The 22,951-nt window shown below is 42.0% G+C and overlaps 1 protein-coding gene across 1 annotated transcript in view; it reads right to left on the bottom strand.

The window, feature by feature from the left end:
* arhgef40 (Rho guanine nucleotide exchange factor (GEF) 40) overlaps positions 1 to 22,822 on the bottom strand; it is a 40,557-nt gene extending 17,735 nt beyond the window's left edge. Inside the window, exons 1-16 of the mRNA XM_035674936.1 lie at positions 22,658 to 22,822; positions 14,265 to 14,354; positions 13,292 to 13,399; positions 10,088 to 10,373; positions 8,398 to 9,559; positions 7,882 to 8,111; positions 7,595 to 7,783; positions 6,833 to 6,947; positions 6,017 to 6,110; positions 5,790 to 5,876; positions 4,696 to 4,812; positions 3,715 to 3,813; positions 3,443 to 3,594; positions 2,249 to 2,387; positions 1,553 to 1,672; positions 59 to 250 (exon numbers count right to left, since the gene is read on the bottom strand). Of these exons, the coding sequence (XP_035530829.1) occupies positions 59 to 250; positions 1,553 to 1,672; positions 2,249 to 2,387; positions 3,443 to 3,594; positions 3,715 to 3,813; positions 4,696 to 4,812; positions 5,790 to 5,876; positions 6,017 to 6,110; positions 6,833 to 6,947; positions 7,595 to 7,783; positions 7,882 to 8,111; positions 8,398 to 9,559; positions 10,088 to 10,373; positions 13,292 to 13,399; positions 14,265 to 14,354; positions 22,658 to 22,660 (3,183 nt within the window). The 5' untranslated portion in view covers positions 22,661 to 22,822. The remainder of the gene's footprint in view (positions 1 to 58; positions 251 to 1,552; positions 1,673 to 2,248; positions 2,388 to 3,442; positions 3,595 to 3,714; positions 3,814 to 4,695; positions 4,813 to 5,789; positions 5,877 to 6,016; positions 6,111 to 6,832; positions 6,948 to 7,594; positions 7,784 to 7,881; positions 8,112 to 8,397; positions 9,560 to 10,087; positions 10,374 to 13,291; positions 13,400 to 14,264; positions 14,355 to 22,657) is intronic.
* Positions 22,823 to 22,951: the final 129 nt, after the last annotated feature.

Below are 22,951 nucleotides of genomic sequence, written 5' to 3'. Positions count from 1 at the left end.
TTAATGTTTGATCATAACTTCCTGTGTGCGTAACAGATGGCTTCCTGTACTGCGTTACCTCGGTCAGCGTGGACAGCAGCCTCTGTGTGTTATCCAGGGTGGTCCAGCAGTCAGACAGACAGTGGGACATGTCTCTCAGCTTCTCCCGCACTGGAGGAAGTCGGATCTGGACATCACTCAGGCCTGCCCAGTCCAGCTCGCACCAGCCCTCCAAATCGCTGAGCACAGACAGAGTCTCGCTGTGCAGATCCTAAAGGATTCAGGAAGATCCGCTGTGAACTCATTGCCTGGATAAACCCTGAAGTGTTTACTGTGGAGGGTTGACAAGATACACTTGGGAAATCGTAAATGAAATAATGGCAACCGCCGCTGACGGAAACAAGCTGACAAAACTTCCATATTAGCCTGCATCCACAAGAATGAGACAAATATACCACTGAGGAGCAAAATGGGTTCAAAACACATCTGTTTACATTTTACTTTTTCAGTTATTGACTCCTCAAGTCTTTCAGTAAGTAATTTAGTGTAACATGCGTGGCTTAGGGGTCTTACAGAGCTAATAGGATTTACAGTCCTTGAGTTAGAATGACAGTCATATTGTTTTAATGGAGGACTTCAGAGCAGCAGGGAGAAAATCTAACTCGAAATCATCTTATAACGTCAGTATATTGTGAAATTCACTCAATCTGTCTAGACAGGGGTGGTAACAAAAATTTTTATTGTGACCAAACACTATTCCTCACAAGCCCAAGACCTTTGCAGGTCAAACGTTAATAACTTGACAGTATGTGGCCACTTGAGCAGCTGTGGCTAAGAATAACACGGAAAGCCAAACACCATCAAAGTTTTTTTAAACAGATTACAGTTAAAAAGTTGGAAGGATGACATCAGAAGGCAGCGTTGGTGGATATAACGGATAATGGAGAAAACACATTTCTCTTTTTTTGTTTTAGAATATATGAGAGAGCATTGAGTCACGGAAGTTGGCAGAGCAGCCGCTGGTGCAGAGGCGGCATCAGGAGTTTGGCTTTTGTTGTTAACAACACACTTTAGGTACGCTTCAACAATAGTTAAGGATGCAAGAAAAAGCAATGACCTGTTACAAACAATTATTATTGCTACATAATACTGGCAAATGTTGAAACGTGTAACAAAAGCGCAAGTGGAGAGTTATCAAGTCAGCAAAGTGACTCAGTAGCACCAATACCTATCTAAAATTTGTATTTGTATTAGCTAACATTAGCCACAATAACCTACCAGTCAAACCAGACCAAGAATGGCTGCAGCAGTAAAAACCCCTTAAGAGTGTGAAGTGAACAGTGCATTGTCAACTTTTTGTCATGTCCATGTATGTACATGTCATTCTTCATACTACCACCGAATGGCGCCAAAGTAAAGAATCCATCTTGGCTTTAATCCTGACAATCTTGCCGTGATTGTGAGCCAAATACATTCAAATAGTGTAGTCTTGCGTGAAAATGATGCACATATTTTTGCCGTACAAAAGTTTGAACAAATACTGTACCAAGAGCAACAAGTATCAAACACTCACATTGGCTGTTTCTCTAAAAGTCTTGAATTTCTGCTGTTTGAGCGAGAGTCTGCTGAGGGACAGAGGAGGGTCCTTGTAGTCTTCCAGCTGCGACTGGACTTGCTCAATCTCCTTATCGCACTGGGGTATGAGACAAATAGGGCAGAGAGGGGTGAGATGAGGACACAGGACATTTACAGTATGTGGGGGACAAAGAGAGAGAGATAAGGGAAGTGAAACCCGACAGAGGAATGGATACATTTACATAAATCTGTTTCTCCCAGTATTCTGTATTGCATTGGACACTCTGGTATCTGTCTTGTTGTGTTGTGTGCGAGCAGGAAAAAGGAGTAGAGTGAAAAGAAGAAGCACATTTTAGAGAAAACACATGTTCAGTTCACATGGCAACACCAGCAAATCAGGGAGTTTCCATCCAAACCCTGTTGGGAACAGTGGAGAGGAGTGCGATTCTGGACACAGAAAAGTTGCTTGAAGACTCAAATATTAAATGGCAGATGACAATGACAGACACTAATCTCTGTTTTTTATCATATTTGAGGAGAGAAACTGGCCATTATTGAATTCTATTATCCTACAATGGCTAGTTTATACAGTAGGTTTGTTCATTCAGATTCGGGAGAGGCAAGAGAAGGCAGCTAACAGTCTGTGAAACAAAAATAAAACCACACTCATCTTCTTCCTTCCTCACACACACACCTTTTCCAGTTTGTCCGCCAGCCCTGCCAGTCGTCCCAGAGCTTCCAGGTCGTGGCCTCTTTGGTTGGACACTCGGACGAGCCGGTGGAGGGCGTCATCCACGCTGTCATAGAGTTGAGAGGTCGCAGCGAGAGCAGACCTGATGGGACGCAAAAGTCCAAAAAGAGCAAGAATCATTCACTGATGAACAGAAGCGAGACGTTATTTCAACTTCTGATGACGGCGAGAATGCGTCGTGGCCAAAAATCGCACATTCTAGCGGGTAGAAATGATGTAATAATGAAAACCACAACCAGAGCAACTGTCAGCAGGAAAAGGAATCAAATCATCTATCAGCCTATACTTGTATTTGGCCTCATTCTTGTACAGGCTGGGCCAAACCCCTCATTACTGGATGAGAAGAACAGCTACAAATGCAACAGTCTTTAGATGATCTTTAAGCTGCAGTCGGGCACAAACAAACAAGCTGCACCGCTCTGTCCTCCATTTGATCTTCACATTCCTTTTTCTCCTTCAGCTGGTTTTCATATTTTTGGCTGAAAACAAACATCTCTGTTTTCACATTGAGGAGTATTTTTAACCTATAACTCATCTTGACGGAAAAAAAAAATCCCTCAATCAAACACAAGAAACCGGGACGTAAAAGGAATATGCAGATTTCATTTCTGCCCCTTGGGACCAAGCTGCTTGTGTAAGGTGGTTTCTGCATGTTTTAGTATTTGCCCAATTAGAATTGTTGTGTCTTTATATATTTAAAATAGTCCTACTTCAATAGGCCCGTGTCTGAAGTATATTCCAGCAGTGTGCAGTCTCATTAGCAGTGTAAGCTAGTGTAAGTATATGCACATGCACACGTTGCTGATGTAAATAATGAATGCAGACTGTAATTAGTCCATGTACTGAAAATTATTAACCTTTTTTTCCACTTCTTTTTACAATATTGATTAATTCCTTGTGTGGGGATACATTCACTGACTGTGGTAATTTTCAGGGTTATGCTACATGTAGGGTTTTACAGTAATCGAACTTCCATACCAAACAAATAATCCTGTATTCAGAGTAATTTAATTTCCAACAACAAGTCGCATGCTTTCTATCAAAAGCAAGAAGGGGGAACAAATTAAATATGCCAGTAAAAGGGATCTCAAAAGCACCAAAAATCTACACAAATATAAAAAATGAAGCTTCTGGTACCTGCAGTCTGGTGACTTTTGTGCAAGTCCAGTTGCGCTATTGGTCAGTCCTGCGAGCCAGGCCCCGCCCCTTTGCTGCAGTTCGGTTAACCGCTGGTCGGCCAGGACGCTCACCATGAGCTGCCTGTGTTTGTCGATGCTCAGAGGAACGACCTGAAGAAGAACACTCAGCTTATTAATGTTTCTGTGGACATTTATGACTATTATCAATCACCAGACTGCACACAATGAAATCTGTGCTTGGCTTCTTTCCGTCATCCGAGACTTGTGTACCTTGATGTTGTCTGGCATTGGCTCAGCGTCCATAGACTGTAGTGCTTCTCCTAGGAGTGAGATGGCGCTCTCACAGCGCTCTGTCAGACTCTCCAGGCTCTGAAAGGGAAGAAGAGGGAAGAAGGGAGGAGAGGAATTAGTGATTTTGAGATTGGAATTCCATCAAGTTGGATGAAAACGCAAACAGTATAAAGCACACACAGGTTAGTGTATGAAACTGCACCAAATCCCTTCTTTCTTCATTTTTCCATGAGAGAGGTCAGAGAAAGTGCAGAGGACAGGGATCTTTTTTCCTGTTTGGATAAAGCAACATAAACTGTCTGGGAAAAAGCCATTAAGAGTCCTTAAGATTCTTCTCAGAACTTTTTTTTCCTTGATGTATCTTCAACACCCAGTTTATCATGAATCTTAGAAATCATCGACCACCACCGAGCAACCTCTCTTTCCAGCCAACATCCTCTAATTTGTCCTTCCTCCTGTGTAAACTTTGCTTTCTCCCACTCTACGCACTCACAATATTTTAAACTTGAGGTACACAGAAGAAAAACCCCAGTAGTTACCAAAAAACACCTTAATATTGGGTGTTTTTTTTGTGCGTCCTCTGTACTCCACACTATCATCTTTAATTACCAAAAAACAATACATAATAATTGATAAATGTGAAATTTCCTCCAAAACCACAGCCCGTAATCCTATTGCTTATTAGAAACCTTTGTCATTTGTACATTTACAAATGTAAATACAATATATAATCAAATAAATGTGAATAATTTAGCAAAAGCATAGATATGAGTTCATCTTAAATCCCTGAAGAGATCATTTCCTGCTTCAATTTCCTCAAGACCACTCTTTAAATCCGGCTCCCTCAGCTTATTGTGTCTACCATTAAAAACTGAAAAAAAACTATGAAAATTATAGAAAAATAATGAAGAGCAAAGGAAATGGAATACATATTATTTGGCAAAAAATGAAGATTCTTACTAGTCTGAAGACCAGCCAGTCTGAGTGACAGTGGGTGAAGTCTCCGTCCATCTCTTTGGGCAGCTGCTGCTTGTCTACATATTGCTGTAGGACCACAGTTCCTCGCACCAGGTGGATCTGGACAGAACAGGTTAAGAGAGGGAATGTTTGAAAAATTATGAGATTTTAGGAAATGTAAGAGATATGCTGAGACAATGCTGTAGATTAGTTTATGAACTCTTATCTAAGTGTTTTAAATGTCCATTAAATATAGATAGAGCTGATAATATTTTGTACTCAGATAAAGACTCTTCCTTCCCGATTCTGAGGGCCTGACACATATTCTTTTTCAGCTTTCTTAAAAAATCAAGAGCTGAGAAAGCAAAAACATGTTCTCCGATTACACTTGCATAATCTCCATTTGTTAATTTAACAGCAGGAATAAAAACAATTACTACCAACAACAACAACAACCAAACGGACGGAGGAATGTGTGCTCCAGCTCGAACAGCTTTTTTTCCCCCTGACATCTTTTGGGCCTGATTTCCCTTTAACGTGCAACGTTTGAACACTGCTAGGTTGAAATACAAACCACATGACAAGAACGGTGTTCTCATGCGTGTGTCCGTGTGAAAGAAAGATCTCTGCCATTCAATGCAAAGCTGAATTACGGGTAAAATGGGAGTTATTTGCAAACTCTAGATGTGCCAAATGTATGGAAATAAGCTTCATTTAGATTCAAGCACAATGTGAATGTGCGCTCCAGCTAAGAGCATCTGACATTCATCAAATTTTAGCAAGGCACAGACACAAAGCGTGGTTTATGAAACGTTATTTCCTCTTGAACATTTTGCATTTCATATATGAGCCCTGTTGTTATGATAATGGCCAATGGAGGCTCAGAAACTTTCATTTTGCTAATGTTTTCCCACGCACTTTATCATTCTAGCTCTAGCATGTTTTTAAAAGTACCATGTGGCCTTTTTACCTTTGTTTTAACATTTATACTTGCAAATAAAAGAAATAAAACTAACTTAACTGGAAGGAAATGAACAACACTAGGCCGTGTGCGTGCAGGATCATAAACTGTAAACATGTGATTTGTATGAGGTCACCTCTGCTCCCTCCAGATTATGAGAAAGGGACTCCTGCTGCTCTTCTACCAAAACCAGAACGGATCCAAGACCGCCAGGAACCAACACCTGGAACGCACAAAAAAAAACCACACACACAGAAACACATGTGCTTGAGCTACTTCATCACATCTGCAGGCAAATGAGAGGACACAAGCAAACATTTAGCACGTTTGGCTAAACAACGTTTTTTTTCTTCCCCGTCTCACCTGGAACAATTTTAGCGCAGAGAGGCAGAGAGTGGAGGGTGGAGAGCGTCTGCTGTCCATTAACACCGTGAGACCTTTTTCTCTAGCTGCAGGCCTGATGAGGATGCACGGAAAGAAGGGAATGCAGGGTTAAAGCAGGAGCAGCCATTAAAAAAGAAAATCAGACACCAGCAATTAAAAAAAAAACTAATAATAAAGATGAATGATATCTACTAATTTAAACCAATTATAGTACTTTTTTAGAGGACAGTTAGGGGGTTGTCTGAACTTTTAAATGTCTTAATTTCTTCCTAAACCGGTTGGAACTTTTGCTCAGACTTGCTGTGAGCAAGAGGTGTGCAGTGATTGTGTTAGGTAAGCTGCCAAGCTCAAATAAAAGGCGTTTGTTAGATTGACTTTGAATCCGTTTGTTATGGTTTCCTCAGCTTTCTGGCACACACTGCGTTTTCTTAGCCCCACCTTTTGCTGTATTTGGCAAAGTCAGCAAAAAGTAAGTGAAGTCAAATATAATTATGAAGCAGTTTAGACAGAACAGGTCCAAATATAAACATCAGAGAAGAAGCTAATCAAATATTTTAAGATATATGCAATATGATAACTATACAGGCAAAGGTTTGTGGAGAATGTGAAAGCAGAGCATGAGCATTGGGTGAATCAGAGACAACAGGACAACATTATGAAAGGGGACAATGTGCAAGGTAAGGTCTGCTACATTTACACGCCTTAATTCCTTGTTGATATATGGAAACTTATTTTAAAGGGATGTCTAAAACAACTGCAGAAATCTGATGGGAGCAGTAGGAAAAGCAGCCTTACCGAGTGATTCTGTGGTAGCAGGCCAGGACCCGTGCCATCTCCTCCTCACAGTAACTCTCCTCTGATGCATCAGTCACCATGACAATCAGAGCACGTCCCAACCTGTCAACTGTACCTGTGATCGGGAAGCATCGGGTTAAGCGCTGAGTGATGAGGCCTAGATGAGGTTCTAACATGCTGAGACTCCATTCTGCTACAATCGTTTAATTGTTTTGTTATATTATTTTGTGTTCAAAGCTTTGGAGCTGCATTGCCTATAAAGTTTGGGAGATGCAAACAGCAAGTACAATGTTGGCATTAAGTTAGTGAGTTGTGGGCCATGCCATGAGCTCCATTTGTTTATAGTTTTTCAAATTTGCACCATAAAAACTCAGAGAGAACTCAAAACATACAGATAAAAACGAATGGATTGCTTTTGATATTGAGGAAAACTTCCAAACGTGACAGTTACGAGGCATTTATGTACAGTATCTATGATGGACACTGGAGATATTGATGTCCATGGAGATTGTAAGTCACACTGAATCTAACAGAATGTGTATCATGCATGTATGTTGGCTGGCTTATGGACAATATTTGACGCAAAACTGTATTAATTGTACGCTAAGAGGTAAAAAAAAAAAAAGTCACTAGCCCAACAAACGACAGCCAAGACAAAGTCGCACATCTACAAGACTCACTGCAAAGGCTGTGCAAGTAGAACAAATTCTGAGGAGAGTGCTAACTAGCATAAAAAAATATAGTAGTTCGAAAGAAACTTGCCTGTCAACTTTAGCTTCCCTGACTGGAGAAGCTCTGTGTCCAGTTCCCTTAGCAGGGGAGGCTCTTTAGATGTCACACCATTTAGAAGGTCAGGACACGTCTCTCCTGACCCCGCCTCCTCATTAGAGTGGTTAAATAATGATGTGCCTGATTGGCCATTGCAGACAGGCAAAGATTCAGCTTCTGCCTCTGTTGGGAGATATGCAAGTTATAGAACATATTCTATGGGGTATTTTAAGACTTTTAGGATCTAATGTCCATGCATTAACATTCAGTTGGTTTCAGACCTTCACTGTCTTTCCTTGTGTCCTCTGTCCCCTCGTTCGTTGAAGGTGGCAGTCCGTCAGGTTTGTCTGCCTGTTCTGACTGGTTCTCCTCTGTGATTGGCAGCTTTGTCGAAGCAGAGCAGGTGGTGGGACTTGGTTGAGAAGCTTTAGCCTGCTGTTTTGATCCCTTCTGGTGTGCACGGCCACCAGACCTAGCCCTCCCTTTGGCCCCCTTTCCCTTCCTTTTCCTCCTAAAGACAAAGCACAGGAAGGTACTAATGAGGTACAACAGCAAGTTAATAAGTGAATAATAAATCACCTTATAAATTATGTTGTTTGGTCATGATGTCCTTTAGGTTTGGATGATGTATTTTGTAGCATTGGTTTCAGGCCTATACTGTATGTGTGTACATTCAGACAGTCTGTAACTTGTAAGAGTTTGCACCAAAGTGTTACTTAAATGTACTTTCATATGGAAGTGTGAAAATGAAAACAAAAAACAATGAGTGCAGTGTCCTATAAGAAATATATCTGTACCTTGGTGCTCTGAATCCTGCAGTTTTAACTTCCTTTCCTCTGGGACACACTCTGTCCTCTGTCTTCCCTTCATTCCTTTCTTCTGTCACCTTTGGGTTAGACAAACTTTTCGTTTTAGATCCACTTTTGGTAACCTCTCCACTTTCAAAAACTCCAGTGAATGATCTTTCTGTCGCGTCTGATGTTGGGGTGGTGGCATCACTGTCTCCGCTCAGTGGTTTATCTGTATCCTCGAAAACAGAGTCTGAATGAGATCCATGATCTGAATGGCCCTCTATAACATGCCCGACTTCATGGTTTGTCAAGTCATGGATTTCATTTGTGACCAAACTGTCACCGCTTCCTGAGTCTTTACCTCTGTGCTCGTCTCTGCACGGCTGGCTGAGGCCGTTGCTATCTCTCTCCTTGCCCACACCGGGCCTCCTCTCTTTGAATGGGCCGTCAAAATAAAGCCGGTGGCTTTCCAGGCCCCCAGAGTCTCTGCTTGTTTTATCCCCATCATCAGAGTCGTGGACAGAAGAGGAGTAAGACCGCCTGCCTCTGCCAGATTCAGCAACTCCTGGTGGAGGCCGTGGTGGCAAAATGTCTCCTTTTGGTGTTACTGTGTCTCTTTTGGCACCAAGGACAGCTCGAAAACTTCCTGACCCTTCCAGTCTCCCGTATCCCCAAGCTCTCCCCTTCCGGAGTTTGATGGCTTTACCTCTCCTGCACAGAGGCAAAGTCTTGGTCTTACAAATTCCATGCATCTCCAGGTACCTCTGCCTTGTGTCAACCCCTCCATCAGGACCCACTCTGGGTTCCAACAGCTCCACATAGTCCCCGTCCAGCTGAGGGTGCCTCGCTGTCCGCCCAAGCCCATCTTCGCTGCGTCTTCGGCGGGGAAGCGCAGGCGCGGAGTCCAAGCCGTCTGGTTGTAAACCATCATCTTCCTCCTCATCCCAGGACCAGGAGTCCAGTTCTCCAGAGGATGAGCCACCCCAGCCCCCGAGGCTACTGCCCCCCTCACTGGGCAGGCGGTTAGATATGGGGCCCTCGTGGCTGGACATCAGGCCCAGCTCCTCAGAGGGGTCGTGGATGAATTTTGGGTAGACAACCTCCTTCCACGGAAGTCGAACCACACCATCACATGTACTGACCAGGCAGGTGTCAAGTCCTCCTCCAACTGCGCAAAGATGAAAGAAGTTTATGTCAAATCCGTATGTTTATTGGGGGTATACGTTAGACAAAAAGAGTGATCCTACTTTTAAAAAAAGAAAACACCAACGTAAGCTATGTGGAAAACATATGTTTAAACTTTTGCTGCCCTTCTTTAGCACTGCTAAACCACCCACCACCTGCTGACACCCATATATCTCTCCCTTCTCTTGCTGCCCTTCCACATGCCGTCTGTTGGTCATAAACTTCTAGCCACACATCTGTTTTACTTCCCCTGTTCTCCCTGTAATCTTCCTCACAGTCATTACATACTGGCAAAGCTGCGAAGTGTTGATCAGTTTCAACTAAAAACCTTATTATTAACCTAATTCTGGATTAAACCCTTAAAAATACCTCAATGGAAACCTTTTCCTGACTCTTAACCTGGAATACCAAATACAAATTTGAATTTATGATCAGAAATTATTTTAAAATTATGTTTTATCCTGGTGGCTTTGCTAGTAATCACCCCACATGTTTAAAATTCTTTCCTTACCTTCTCTCTTGTGCCCCCGCTCTTTGTTGACGCAGTGCAGCCACTCAGTGGTGAACACAAGGGGGTGCTGTGACTCGGGTACCAAGATTTCCTGAACAGTGCGCCCCCCGGGGGCCAGACATTTTAGGGCAAGCCGGGGGCAGCGCGTGGAGAAGGGCACCACCTGCAGATAGAAGTCATTACTGCGCAGGAGCCTCCAGTCCAGGGTGGAGAGCTGCACGACCACTTTCTCACCTAGACACAAAGGCCAGCCGGAGTGAAGGAACAAGCAGCCCAGGTACTGAGACTGTGATGACAGAAAGAAAGGAAGGAGAGGTAGAGAGTGTAAAAAATTAAACCTTCATCTGCATGAAATTAAATCTATGCATGAAACTATCCTATTTAATGGTCATGCACAATCTGGCACCCTCATTCACAAACCACAGCCCGCATGAGCCAATTGGAACCTGCCTGCATAGTTGTGCTTGGCTCGGCTATTCAGTGAGTCGAATTTCTAGAACTGATACCGCACCAGTCAACAGTATTGACTAGCTCAACTGGCCAAAAGCCAGTGTCACATACAAATGTCAGACATGTGACTCACACAGTGTTTTCTAAAGTGTAAAACCGCTTAGCTGGCATGACGCAGTGAGAAGACTGGATAGCTGCAGAGAGTCAGTGTGAGTCAGACATGCAAACATGCAGATGACCAACTCTTCACAACAGCCAGCCACTGTTGAAATAGTCCACTGCTCCATAAGTGGAAAACACATCAAGTAGCTGAGAAAATGATTCCAAATCAATCACGCTAAACAACGTGTATCTAAATTTAGATAATCCCACAGCGAAGCATTTACTCAAAAAAAAGGAAGGGGGAAGGACAGAAGGCCCCTGATCTTTTGCACTATAAATCGACTGATCTGTTTAGAAAAATCCAAATACTATTCCCACCTTAATCAATCCTGTGTCAGATCTATATCCTCTCTCTCACAGTCTGAGGTATAAAACTCAGCCAGAACCTCTCTGCTGTTCCCAGTCATGTCTAATCGACTGACACAGGGCTGCTCCCACCCCCTCCCATGCCCTCCAGACTCACGAGACGTGATCAAATTATATTCCTCACTCGACCTCTCCCCCAACTTCCATTTCTACCTCTCCGTCCCTTATTCAATTTATTTCCTTTAAGCCTCTCTCTTGTCTCTTTTCTTGCCTTTTCCCTTGCTGTAGCAAAGTTTTAGGGGAAGCAAAAGTCTGATTTCTGTCAGGGTGCATATTAGCATTAAAAAGCATGTGTGACTTTTATTCTCTTAAAAAGTTTGTCTGTTTTAAGTAAGTCCACATTCTGTAACTCTCTGTGTCCTCTGGCCCTCCTCCCTCCTCCTACTTCTCCCTCAATGTACCCCAGTGTTTGCTCCCTCTTCCGCACCTACCATTTCTCAAAAATTCCTCAATCAGTCTACTATAGTCTGCAACCTCCAGCATCTTGTCTTTTTTTCTGACACGCACGCACACGCGCGTTGCAGGCACGGTGAATGAAAGCCATGTTCATTCTCTCCTTCGACTCCCACCGCTTCTGTTACTCACTCTCTCTTTCTCTCACAGCAGTAACACGCTCACATATGGAAGGAATTATTGTCATGACTCACAGTCTAACTCCTGTCCCAGGCAACTCCACTCAACGACAATGAAAACATAGTTTGCTCACAATGCCTGTGCATGTGTGTGTGTGTGTGTGTTCAAGTCTAAGAAAACTGTAAAGGGAAATACGAGACCTTTCTTAGCCTCCTAGCTTGTGCTAAACAGTGTGCTGTTTATATTTGTGAGTGTGTGTGTGTTGGAAAGTAAAATCAAAGGAATGCTGTTCAGTATAAAACCTTGGAGCTTTGAGTTACTGGTTACTGGTCATTTGTTTATCTTGTTTTAAGTTAGGCATAAAGTGTAAGATGCACAGCGGAAGTTGCATGTTTGCACAGAGTATCCTATATCATACTATTTCCATGCATTTGCTTTGTGTATGTGTACTACGCTTTTATTTATGATTCATTTCACTGTTTTTTCACTTATGTGAGCTCAGTGGAGCTTCCAAGACAGGAAACCACCTCTTTTATCTGCGGGTCACAGCGGCTTGTAAATCTCAAATTTCACCAGACACTTTCACTAATTTTACCGGCCATCCAGAGTTTTAGAGCAGGCTCGACCCTCCACAGTGTAGTTCGTAACTTGCATAGGGTCACATATGTGTCAAATTATATATGCCCTGAACTTTCCTTCGCACTGATGTCTCTGATGTCATCGGGTACTGCGATACTGAAGTTAAGATACTGATTCAAGGCACAAAAAGAAGGACTTAACATTGACATGGCCTTGACTGCTGTGAATCTTATCTTACTTGACATTTGATTGCCTAAGGAATATTTAAGTCACGTTTTTACCTTCTAAATAATTATAATAATGATCCCAATGATAATGCTTGTATGAAGACATATGAACATATGAACTCATTTTGACTTGTTCTTTATGACTTCAGTCTTGACTTGAGACTTACTTAAACAATATTTGAGACTTTAGAACTTGATACTTGGCTGAAGACTTGATTTGACAAGACTTGGAATTGCCCAAAAATAGTTAAAAACAAGTGAAGCCTTACAAAGACTGGTGATCTGACTAGAACTTGTCCTTTAGGACATGAGAAAGGATTTGACAAGACTTGACACTTGACTTGGGCTTGTCTCAATTGACTAGGGCTTTCTCCAAAAGACCTGAAAACAAGTGAAGGTTTATAAAGAGAAAAAACCTTACTAGGGCTTGTCCTTTAGAACTTGAGACTTGACATAAGACTTGTCTCATTTGCCTTGGACTTGCTTTAAAAGACTTAAAAGTAAAGAAAGCCTAATGGAAACTTGCGACTTTAACTGAACTTGTCCTTTTCGAACACAAAACTCGACTTGGATTTGACTCAAAGGACTTGAAACGTGACTTGAAACTTCCCCTTTAGGTCTTGATACTTGACTTGATATATGACTTTGACTGGTTGCCCCAAAGACTTAAAAACAGCTCTGCCAATACATATACATAACAATGACCAGATGACCTTTGTCACCACAGGAATCAAAACCACTGGCAGATTTCTCACACTATGCTTTTTGCGCTCGACAGCTGATTCTGCTTCTGATTAAGCAGCTATGTGTGTGTTCTCATCCACAGTGTTTGCAATTTGGAACTCACACAGGCATGCTGCTGGAGTTTGTGCAGGAGGTGCTTGGCAGGAACAAAGTAGTCCAGGAGGTAGCGAAGACTGTCGTGTTGATAGGTTGACTCCAGGACCGAAAAGACCTGGACAAAATGCGAAAAGGGGCAAAAACTCTCGCATTAGACGATTAGATGTGCAAAATAAAATGCGGAAGATTTTACATGTCATTGCTGTCTGCGGAAATCCTTTCATCTTCAGAATATCAGTGTCTCATGGACTAAGAGCAGCCTTGTTTCAGCTATATCTCCATGCATTTTTGAGTTTAACAATGGATTTTGAAGGGGGTTTCATTTGCTCAGGAGGGTAATAATTTCCTCAACCCAGACAGCATGTAATCAGAAATTAAAACAAGAAAATCACGAAGCTGCTTCATTTTATCCATATTATTTTGCCAAGCAGCTTTTTCCATAGCAACAAAGAAATTTGATTGGAAGCTAAACAATTACCAAATTTGCATAAACGTCAACGGAGAACGGCCCAAAAGCCTTAGCTCAAATGCATCATGGTCTGCTAGTGTTTAGGGTAACATAGCTAAAAGCACTAAAGACAACTGTGACTTTGGCACTCTGTAATGTAAGTTGGAGACATTAGCTGTAGGAGATTGAACAGTTTTTCACAGCTGACTGCTCTTTTTTTACAATAAATGTTAGGACTTAAAAGCAGAAATAGTGTGCAGTTTTTGGTGAAACAAGTCATGTCAAGCTCCTGGTTGGAGGAAGAGGGTTAGGCTATTATTGACCAGCTGGCTAGATTTTTGTTTGTGTTGCCTCCTAGCAGCAGTTTACATCTGGGGAAAGCCTTGTTATCTGCACATAACATCGCCTCCCCCACATACTCCAACCATCACCTTATCATTTAATTGAATCTGCATTATTTATATTCCCCTGTTTACCGCCATAAAAGCTGTGGACTGGAATAAAGGTGTGTGTGCGTGCTTGTGAGATCTACCTGGGAAAGGAGGGGTGGCGCCGTGCTCTCAAAAGGAGGGTAAAGTGACGAGAGCGCCCCCTGCACACAATCCTCCATTGCCTCCGAACCCTGAGAAAAGACAAAGGTGGTAAGAAAGGGTTAATCCTTAACCGGACACTGAATCAACTCTAATGTCTGTGTTTGTGTTTAACAGCCGGGTTGTCTCGCTTTTTGCTGACACACACACACACACACACACATAGAGACAATTATACACACATATTCTACTTTCAACTTCCTGTTGTATGGTCTGGGGAGTGTCAAACATTTCCTCCAAGGCCCAGTAAATGTAAGAACCCCCAGAACAAAAGAGTCAAACCAAGGCAACATGTTAACTCCCTAATACACACCTAACACACACACACACACACACACACACACACACCTACACACACACGCACACACCATACATACATGCATGCATATTCACACACATACATCATAATACTGGGCCGTCCAGTGAGGTGGAGGGTGACAGAGCAGTGCACGCAACACAGTGTTTATTTTTCTACATGGACCGTTGGCATGGCAACCTGCAACTTTTTTCTCTCTCTTTTCCAACTTCTCTCTTTTCTCTTTCCCTCCCTTCACGTTTCCTCTCCAACCTCCCCATCTGCTTCTCTCTCTTTTTCTCAGTTTCATCCCCCCACTCTTTTTTCTCATCTCCTCTTTTTTTTTTTACCTAACTTTCTTTGTTTCACCTCCATCCGACTCTCCAAATGTCATCTGACAACGATTACATTGGGATTCTCTTCAACAGACGGCATATTGTGCTGAATAACTACAACGACCGAGGGGATGGATCGAAAAGCCATGGGAGAAAACCCAGAATGGGAGAACAGAGTGTACGGAAAAAGAAAAGAGCGGCTAGCATGAGAGGGGCCAGGAGGGAATGAGCTGGTGGCGGTGCGTGGGTTTATGGAAGAAGACCTAGGTTCCACAGTATTTGAAAATTATTTTTTTGGGTTTGCTTTTGTGTACAGAGGGGGTTTGGGGTTAGCCACAGAGGAGGATAGAATGAGTATTACAAACAATAAAGCATTTGAGAAGAGCTGCAGTTTTTCTGTGACTAACAACTTGCGCAACTTGTACCCTGAATAAATAAATTCATCGAATCAGGTATTCAAACTAAGGTTGAAACAAATGTCTGATTTGCATTTGTTTTTTGACCCAAGTCTGGAGGAGAGGGGGGTTAAAAAAAAGGCACTGGCCACTGCAAGAGACTTATAAACAAAGCAGGAACAACCAGAGCTGCAGTATAACCTACTGTGGTTAACTCTGGTTGGGAACCTACTCAGCTGAGGTTGCTCGGGGTCACCCACAGGAGATGTTAGGTTCTGTTTCCGATCCATTCTTTTGGCTGCAGAGCAAATTTTTTAACCGTGACTTAAGCCCGTATGGCACCGACAACAGAGTGGCACCATCGGGCTCGAATTCACGCAGCTTTTATTTTTTCCATAGTAACAGAGCATTTTGGATGGGAGCTATACGGAAACTTAAGGGAAAAAACTAATGACAAAACTTACATAAATGTTGCTGAACACAGCTCAGTTTTCCAGAAGCAGAGCAGCTCCAAGGTCATGTTAGTCCATTGGCCTTTTAGTAAACAAAACCACTGAATCACCAAGAGAGGTTTATTCTTTTCCTTTTTTTTTTTTTGGAAACCACACATAAAATGTTCTTCTTAAAAAGGACACAAGGTTAAGTGTCAAAATCATTCTTAGTCATCTTAAAAAACGAGTGAAACTTTTGCCAGATGGCTGGAATGTCATAAGAGTTTCCAGGTAATTAACCTTTCGAAGAGTCATTATGCTGAAACAAGGCAAAAAAGAGCAATGGTGCACCTCACTGCACCATTCCACATTTGAATTCACACTACATTAAAAGTTACTTTCAAAACTTTAGCAAGAATTTTAAGACCGACAGTAGATTAAATCACTATGCATGTTTAGACTCATGACCATAAGCTACTATATGATGCGGTGTAAGATGTGTCATGAAATAAAACATCTCGGATCAGTGCTTCTGCTTATGCATTACAGTCTTATGAAACTACAGGCTCTATACTTTAAAATAAATATTGCATTATTTAAAAAAAAAAAAAATGAGTCATATGAAAGTCTGTTTAAAGACGTATATATAGGAGGAGGTGTCTGTGTGTGCACCATGGTAAACAACAGTCTGTCAGAGAGCATGTTGTAATAGGTGTAGTGGTTGTAAAGGAGCCTTCTGGCTCACTGACAGAACATACTGAGTCTAGTAAAAGCACGGCAGGAGGTTTAGGGATTGCAAGGCAAGTCAGCAGGAACTTCCTCTTAGACTAAAGCCCTTTTAAAGCATCCCACAAGACTTGAGTTAATTCAACGCAACACTAAATTAAAGCCGAAGCTAAAACAACTCTTTTGGTCTGTTTTCTCAAAGACAGAACTCTTTAGGTATCATTAGACTGACTATAAATGCAGGTACAAGCTTGAAAATGAAATAATAAAAGCATTAAAAGCTTGCGCACTTTACCGATGCAAGTTGAATGGGAACAACTCTGCAATTGAAGCCTAATAGAGCCCCTCTAATATGGGACTTGTGCCAGAGAACACAACTTAATGCACCACTCATAGAGCTTCATTACTTCAGTGTTTGCACAAATAGGCCACTCAGGTTTGAGAGAGCTGTCCTGAAACCATTTTATACGTATTAGCATCACATTATCCATCAACATTTTGCCAGCTAGCTAAACTCAGTGTAGCTTATGTAGTGACAAGCTAGCTAGCCTGCAACAATATTTGGTTTGGATGTGTGGTGTACAATTGTATGCCACCGGCAAACACCCCCCCATTCCCCCCTCCATTTTCCCTCAGTCAGCATTGACTCTGTGTTTGCATGCCTGTACACAACTTTCAACAGGATATACCACTGCCCAAATCCAAAGAATGGAATTTCAGTCTGGAAGCACAATCACTCAAATACAGTAGAATGATGTCTAGTAGGGAGGAAAAGAGGGATGCTGCTTTTCCAATGAACCACAAAATTGTTGATCAAAAACTTGATCCATGCGTACTGCACTGCTGTCTAACCTATAGCTTACCAGTGCATCTAATGCAATTTACGCATCTTTTCAATCGCAGGCCAATACATGCACATAGAACAAAGCAGCCCTGATGAAATTTGTAAATTAGATTTCCTTTAAGACAGGAGTCTCATGGTGCCACCTCTTTAAGGGACTATAGGTGTAATTGAGTTACTCTTCAATCGGATACTTACTGCTAATGCACTCAGGTGTCTTATTTATTGTAAGTCACTCTGCTATGTAGTGCAATGAATCTAGAATAGAGGGTTTGTTTTTGCATACCGCAGATTTTTCCAGCAAATGCTACTGGCCAACATCTCCAATGTCCTTTGGAGAATTAGCCGTACGCACGTAATCACCAAATAAAACCGAACTATGAGAATGATGAAGAACAGATCTGAGTCAGGGCCTTGACGAGAAACATGACCTGATCATTTAAGGCATGCTAAGAATAGCTTCCACCAGAGAAGTGCATGAGTATTCTGTATTTTGTCTACAAGTTAATGGAATTGTTACATTGTTGAAGTGATACTGTACTCAAATTAGAGCAATTCTTTCAAGACACAGAAGTGAAACCGCTGTTTAGAATCTAACTGTTGGCTTGTACCAAAGAACCATGAATTGTTCTTTGTGTAAATATCATAGGCATTACATCTGAATCTACATACAAAGTGAAGTGTAACATTGCATAGTTTTTATAGGAACATTATATGATTTAACTAGTTTTGTACACAGGGAAGACGATTCGATTCGATACGTATCACGATACAGGGGTTGCAATCCAATATATTGTGATATATCGCAATACTGTAAGCTAGGCGATATATTGCGATTTCATTTTTAAAAATTAACTTTTAGGAAACTGTCATAGTATAGAGAACACACCACTATATGCATAAAATGTAAAAAAAAAATGCAACCAGAACTGAGATCTGCATTTGTATTAATCGCAGTCTCTGTAACATCCAACATCACAGCCTTCAGTATATGTTTACGTCACTGCTATCTAGTGGTTGGGGGTTTAAGCACCAAAATCAATACAGTGTTTTTAAGAATTAATACAATATCACAAAATAAGATATCGCAATACGATATTATTTAGATCGTTTTTCACACCCCTACTATGTAGAGCCAGTTTTTTCCTTTCTGAGCTACTGTACAACATGGAAGGCTAGGGACATTCAGACAGCTCACCTGGTGTAGCTAGCACCTGAATCCTTGCTGCTGCGGCCCAGGGTTCGAGTCCGACCTGTGGCCCTTTCCCTCTCCACCCCTCTCCTGTGACTTCTCAGCTCTCACTATCCATAAAAGGCAATAAAAGCCCCCCAAAATTGGACCCGCTTCCTCTGTAGATAAAAACTGCTTATTCTAAGGTAACAAAAACACAACAATTCTTATTTTCAGGTGATTATACACTAATGAAAACATACATCTGAATATTACATTCCATTTCTGCCACACACTGGGCCTTTAAAAACCCATTGGAGTACCTAAAAATGAATTGTCACAACAAAGCTAAAAACAAGACTGCGTTTCTCAGCTCATGAGAAGTTGATGTTTTGCAGACACATGGTTTTCACAGGATATCAGCAGATGATATTTATAGATGTTATATTTTATACATATATATATATTCAAACTTAGGGAAGTTATCACTTGGCCCGAATTTCCATACTGAAGCTGCATGATTACAACTGAGCTATCACCATGACAACTGAGCAAACTCCATCATCTGGGGGAAGACCGTGACATGCAGTTAAATGCTCTGGAAAAAGATTGTAAGTGGACCTGGAGTTAAGCTTTTTTTTCTTGGTCAAACTGTAAAAAGTATTACACACCTAACTCAAAGCCGCCCTATGACAAAGTGTTCTGTCTTTTCAGGCTCACCACAGCTTTCATTGCTCTTCCTTCACCTCAGGCTTTCACCTGCTGACTGTTCTGGCTACGGACAACATCTGCAAACACAAAATGTCCTGTCTGTACCAGTCACAATGACATGGGTGACACCTTACTCACTTGGTCCACTGTTATTTACAGTTTGCGGTCATCAAGTCACCGGAAAAAGTGTGTGCGTGTTCACATGGCACGTGGAGTTTCGGTGAGGACATGAGTGTGCATCCTCCTCTTTGTGTCAAATGTGGACACAGTACAGAATGAGGGTATGTCATTCTTGCGTCAGATTTCCTGTCTTTCTCTCCTGTCTGCAGACTGAAACGGAAGAGGCAGCACTAGTCTTCCAAACAAATGCTTGGCACAGAGGGGAGAAAAATTTAAAGGATAATGTAGAAAGAAAAAAACTTAAAAAATAGGATAGAGAAACTGGTAATACAATTGGGAAGGCAAGGATAAAGCAATAAAGTGGGAACTCAAATGGTTTTGGAAGATATACAGCACTTCATGCCAGCTTAATTGAAGTGTGAGTGAATTGAGAAACAGATTGAAAAACAGACAGAGACATTGAGAGAGCCAGACAGCCCTACAGAGACCGAGGGGTTCAGACAGAAAAAGGAAAAGAGGAAAGAAAGAGGGAGGAGGCTGACCGGTGGGAGAGATCGATGGGAAACAAGAGCAGCAGCAACCATGATAGAAACCAGATGTAGACCCATACAGTACATGAAGGACGGAGAATGAGAAGGAAGAGAGATGGAGCAGAAAGAAGCTCACAGAATGTGGGGGTGAGAGAAGATGAAATGATTAGGGAGAAAAATGAGAAAGATGCCGACAGGGAACAGAAAAGAAGGGAGGAGACGGGAAAAAGAGGCAGACAGACAAAGGGAAAGGAGGATGAAGAGGGAAGAAAGGCCTGAGACTGATTTCCTCTCCTAAATCTTGCTGTATAATCTAACCTGACCTACAGTAGGTCAAACTGCTTGCAGGGATTTTTTTTAACGGATTGTTTTAGACTACTTAAGTGCAACTGTCTGCTGCTGACTAGAGTAAAGGCAAGTTTCACAGCAGATTAGGTTTCACACCACGCTTGGCCTCCATTCATTGTCTATTGTTTGAATAGTGTGAAAGCCTATGTATAAATGTGGCAATTGAGCATGGTATTTTGCTACATTTATTGGTGTTATTGGTCTTCCAAGTGTGTGACATTTCCTGAAGTAATAGCTTAGGTTTTCGCTGGGCCAAGCAGACTGTTTGCTAGCATAGCTGCCCCGTCACATCAACGTAGATGTACCGATATACAGTGGCGCGATGTAGAGTGAAACTTAAAGGACAAGTCTATCACCGCTCCTTCTAGCTCTGATTCCGTCTAATTCACCAGCCAAAAGGGAAATATCTGGTTCATAGCTGGTAAATGTTCAATTTTCTCCACCAGCTAGTTGCTAACTTTGCCGTTGCTGGGCAGGTAGCGTACAGTGAGTTTATCAGAGCTTTACCACTGAAAACGAAGCTAACGAGAGCAGTGAGACTAAAACAAAGTTGTGGGCCTTAAAACCAAAACAGTGAGCTGAAAGATGGTAAAATGCTCCATAAGCATAGATGAACTACATAGTCCGGTCACTACCAACATTATGTTAATAGCTATAATCTGGATTATAGGGGAAAATAAGATAAAAAAAACAATGATGAAATGCAAATTAAAAACAAAGAAGCTGTGTGGATGCCTAATAAAAAAGCCAATAAAAAATGGCCAGAAGCAGCAAGTTCAGCTGCACTGAGGAGTTGCCATCCTTGGTCTGCATGCACTGCACATGTCAGAGACTCTTGACAATCACAGGAAACTCAGTTAAAGAAAGAATCCTATGACTGACAATGTCGCTGACCCTGTCTGGATTGTTTCGGGCGCTGTTATCCCCACCCGCCTGGTACTCCAAGCAGGTTAAAACAAACACAGAGAATTGTTTGCAATACCTTCCATCATACTTTTTCTTAATAATAGTCCCTGGCCAGACTTGAGGACTGGTACATCCCATTAGTGTTTCAAAATCAGAGCGCCCCAGACAGAGGGAATGGAAATACCCTCTGCCACATCTTGGCAAAAGGGCACTGTTGTGTATGTCACTGAGCTGAATGACTCTGTGTGAATAACTGTCTGCTGATGCATTTTAACACCTATGTGCATGTGTTAGAAGCCATGTTTGTCCCCGAGCAAGTGTGTATGCACGCATTCATTCCCCGTGTGTTAAGTGTTTTGGACACATGTTGTTTGGAGGGTTGTTTGTTTGCTCCTACAGCTTACACCGCTCTGTTACATCCACTCCTTTGAGCCTAGGAAAAGTTTCATTTCTGTGCACGCGCAGTATGACTTTGCTGTGATTATATGTGTCCCTCTGTGTACATCTGTTACTGTTTTCGACCCCTAAACTTTCCCAACTGGTTACTGAGGAAGATGAAACTGTACTGCACATGTTATTCCTTCCCTTAAGTCCATGCCATCCCTTGTTCCTCCTTTCTCTCTCTCTCTCTTTCTCTCCCTCTCTCTCCCCTTTTCTCCCAGGTCCAATGTGGAAAATGCGGCATCACCGAAACCACTGTTGCTGCCGTCCAAGTCTCCTAAAATAAAAAGTAACCCTACCCTCCTCTTTTATTCCAGTCGTTCCCACTCCAGCTCTCCCTCTCTCTCTCTCCGCTTTCTCTCTTCCTGCCAAACTGCTCCACCCTGCCTAAAACACAGAAGCGTGAATATGATCTAAATCTTCCTTTGTTCATTTCTTTCCCTCTTGATTTGATCTTCTCGTGTGTGTGTGTGTGTTTGTGTGTGTGTGCATGTGTCTGCCTGACTCTCTGCCTGTGTATATATCACTGATCAGACCACGAGTGGGTGGGGAGGGTAAATAAAATCCCTGGAGATGCAACAGAGAGCTCTTTTTGTTTTTGTGAAGCCCCTGACTCCATCTGCAAGTCGACCACAAAAATCACCAAACGTCACACAACTTAAATCGTGTCATTGTAATTTGCTGCCACTGGGATTTGACAACTCCGCGAGCTGCAAATTGAGAGTTATAACTGCTGGCTAAACTCCTTTCCCAAATCAAATGCATGCCTACATGAGGAGTTGATGATTAAAGTCACACATATAGTGATTTTTTTTAAGCACATGGAAAAGTATCAAGAATATGCAAACACACTTTAAAGTAAATGCATAAAAACACATAAAACCCATTAACAGCCTTTCACTTAAAAAAAGGGAAAGAAAACAGAGCTGAGGACACTTTGAGTAGCTATCTGAAGGAGTTTTAAAGTGTTCTGTGATACATGGGTAAAGCCTGAACAGTAACAGTGTCTTTTCCTCATTAGAAAAAGTTACATTATTTTCCGCTTTAGACAAAACTTCCCCATAGCTTCAGAAAGAGGGACTTACCATGACTTCAGTCAGGAATTCCTACATAGTCCTCAGGTCCTTTCCTGCATTTGCTTCCTCTCCGCATTCTCCGCAAGAAAACTTTCTCCTCTCGGTCCTTATCACACAGTCTCCATTAGCCTCCTTCAAGTGATGTCTCTCCCCCCCACCCCACCCCAACCTCTTCAAATCTTCCTTCATGTAAGATCTCAGCGCGTGAAAACAGCCCTCCTCTCTTCCCCTTCTCACTCTCCACTATATTTCCCAGCCTGGGAATGTCCAAGCTGCATTTTCTTTTTTTCTTTTTTTCTTCTT

This window comes from Morone saxatilis, unplaced genomic scaffold, assembly GCF_004916995.1.
Source record: "Morone saxatilis isolate NCDOM2014 unplaced genomic scaffold, NCSU_SB_2.0 Contig4, whole genome shotgun sequence".
NCBI classification, from domain to species: domain Eukaryota; kingdom Metazoa; phylum Chordata; class Actinopteri; family Moronidae; genus Morone; species Morone saxatilis.
This window is presented reverse-complemented; position numbering and strand designations above follow the sequence as displayed.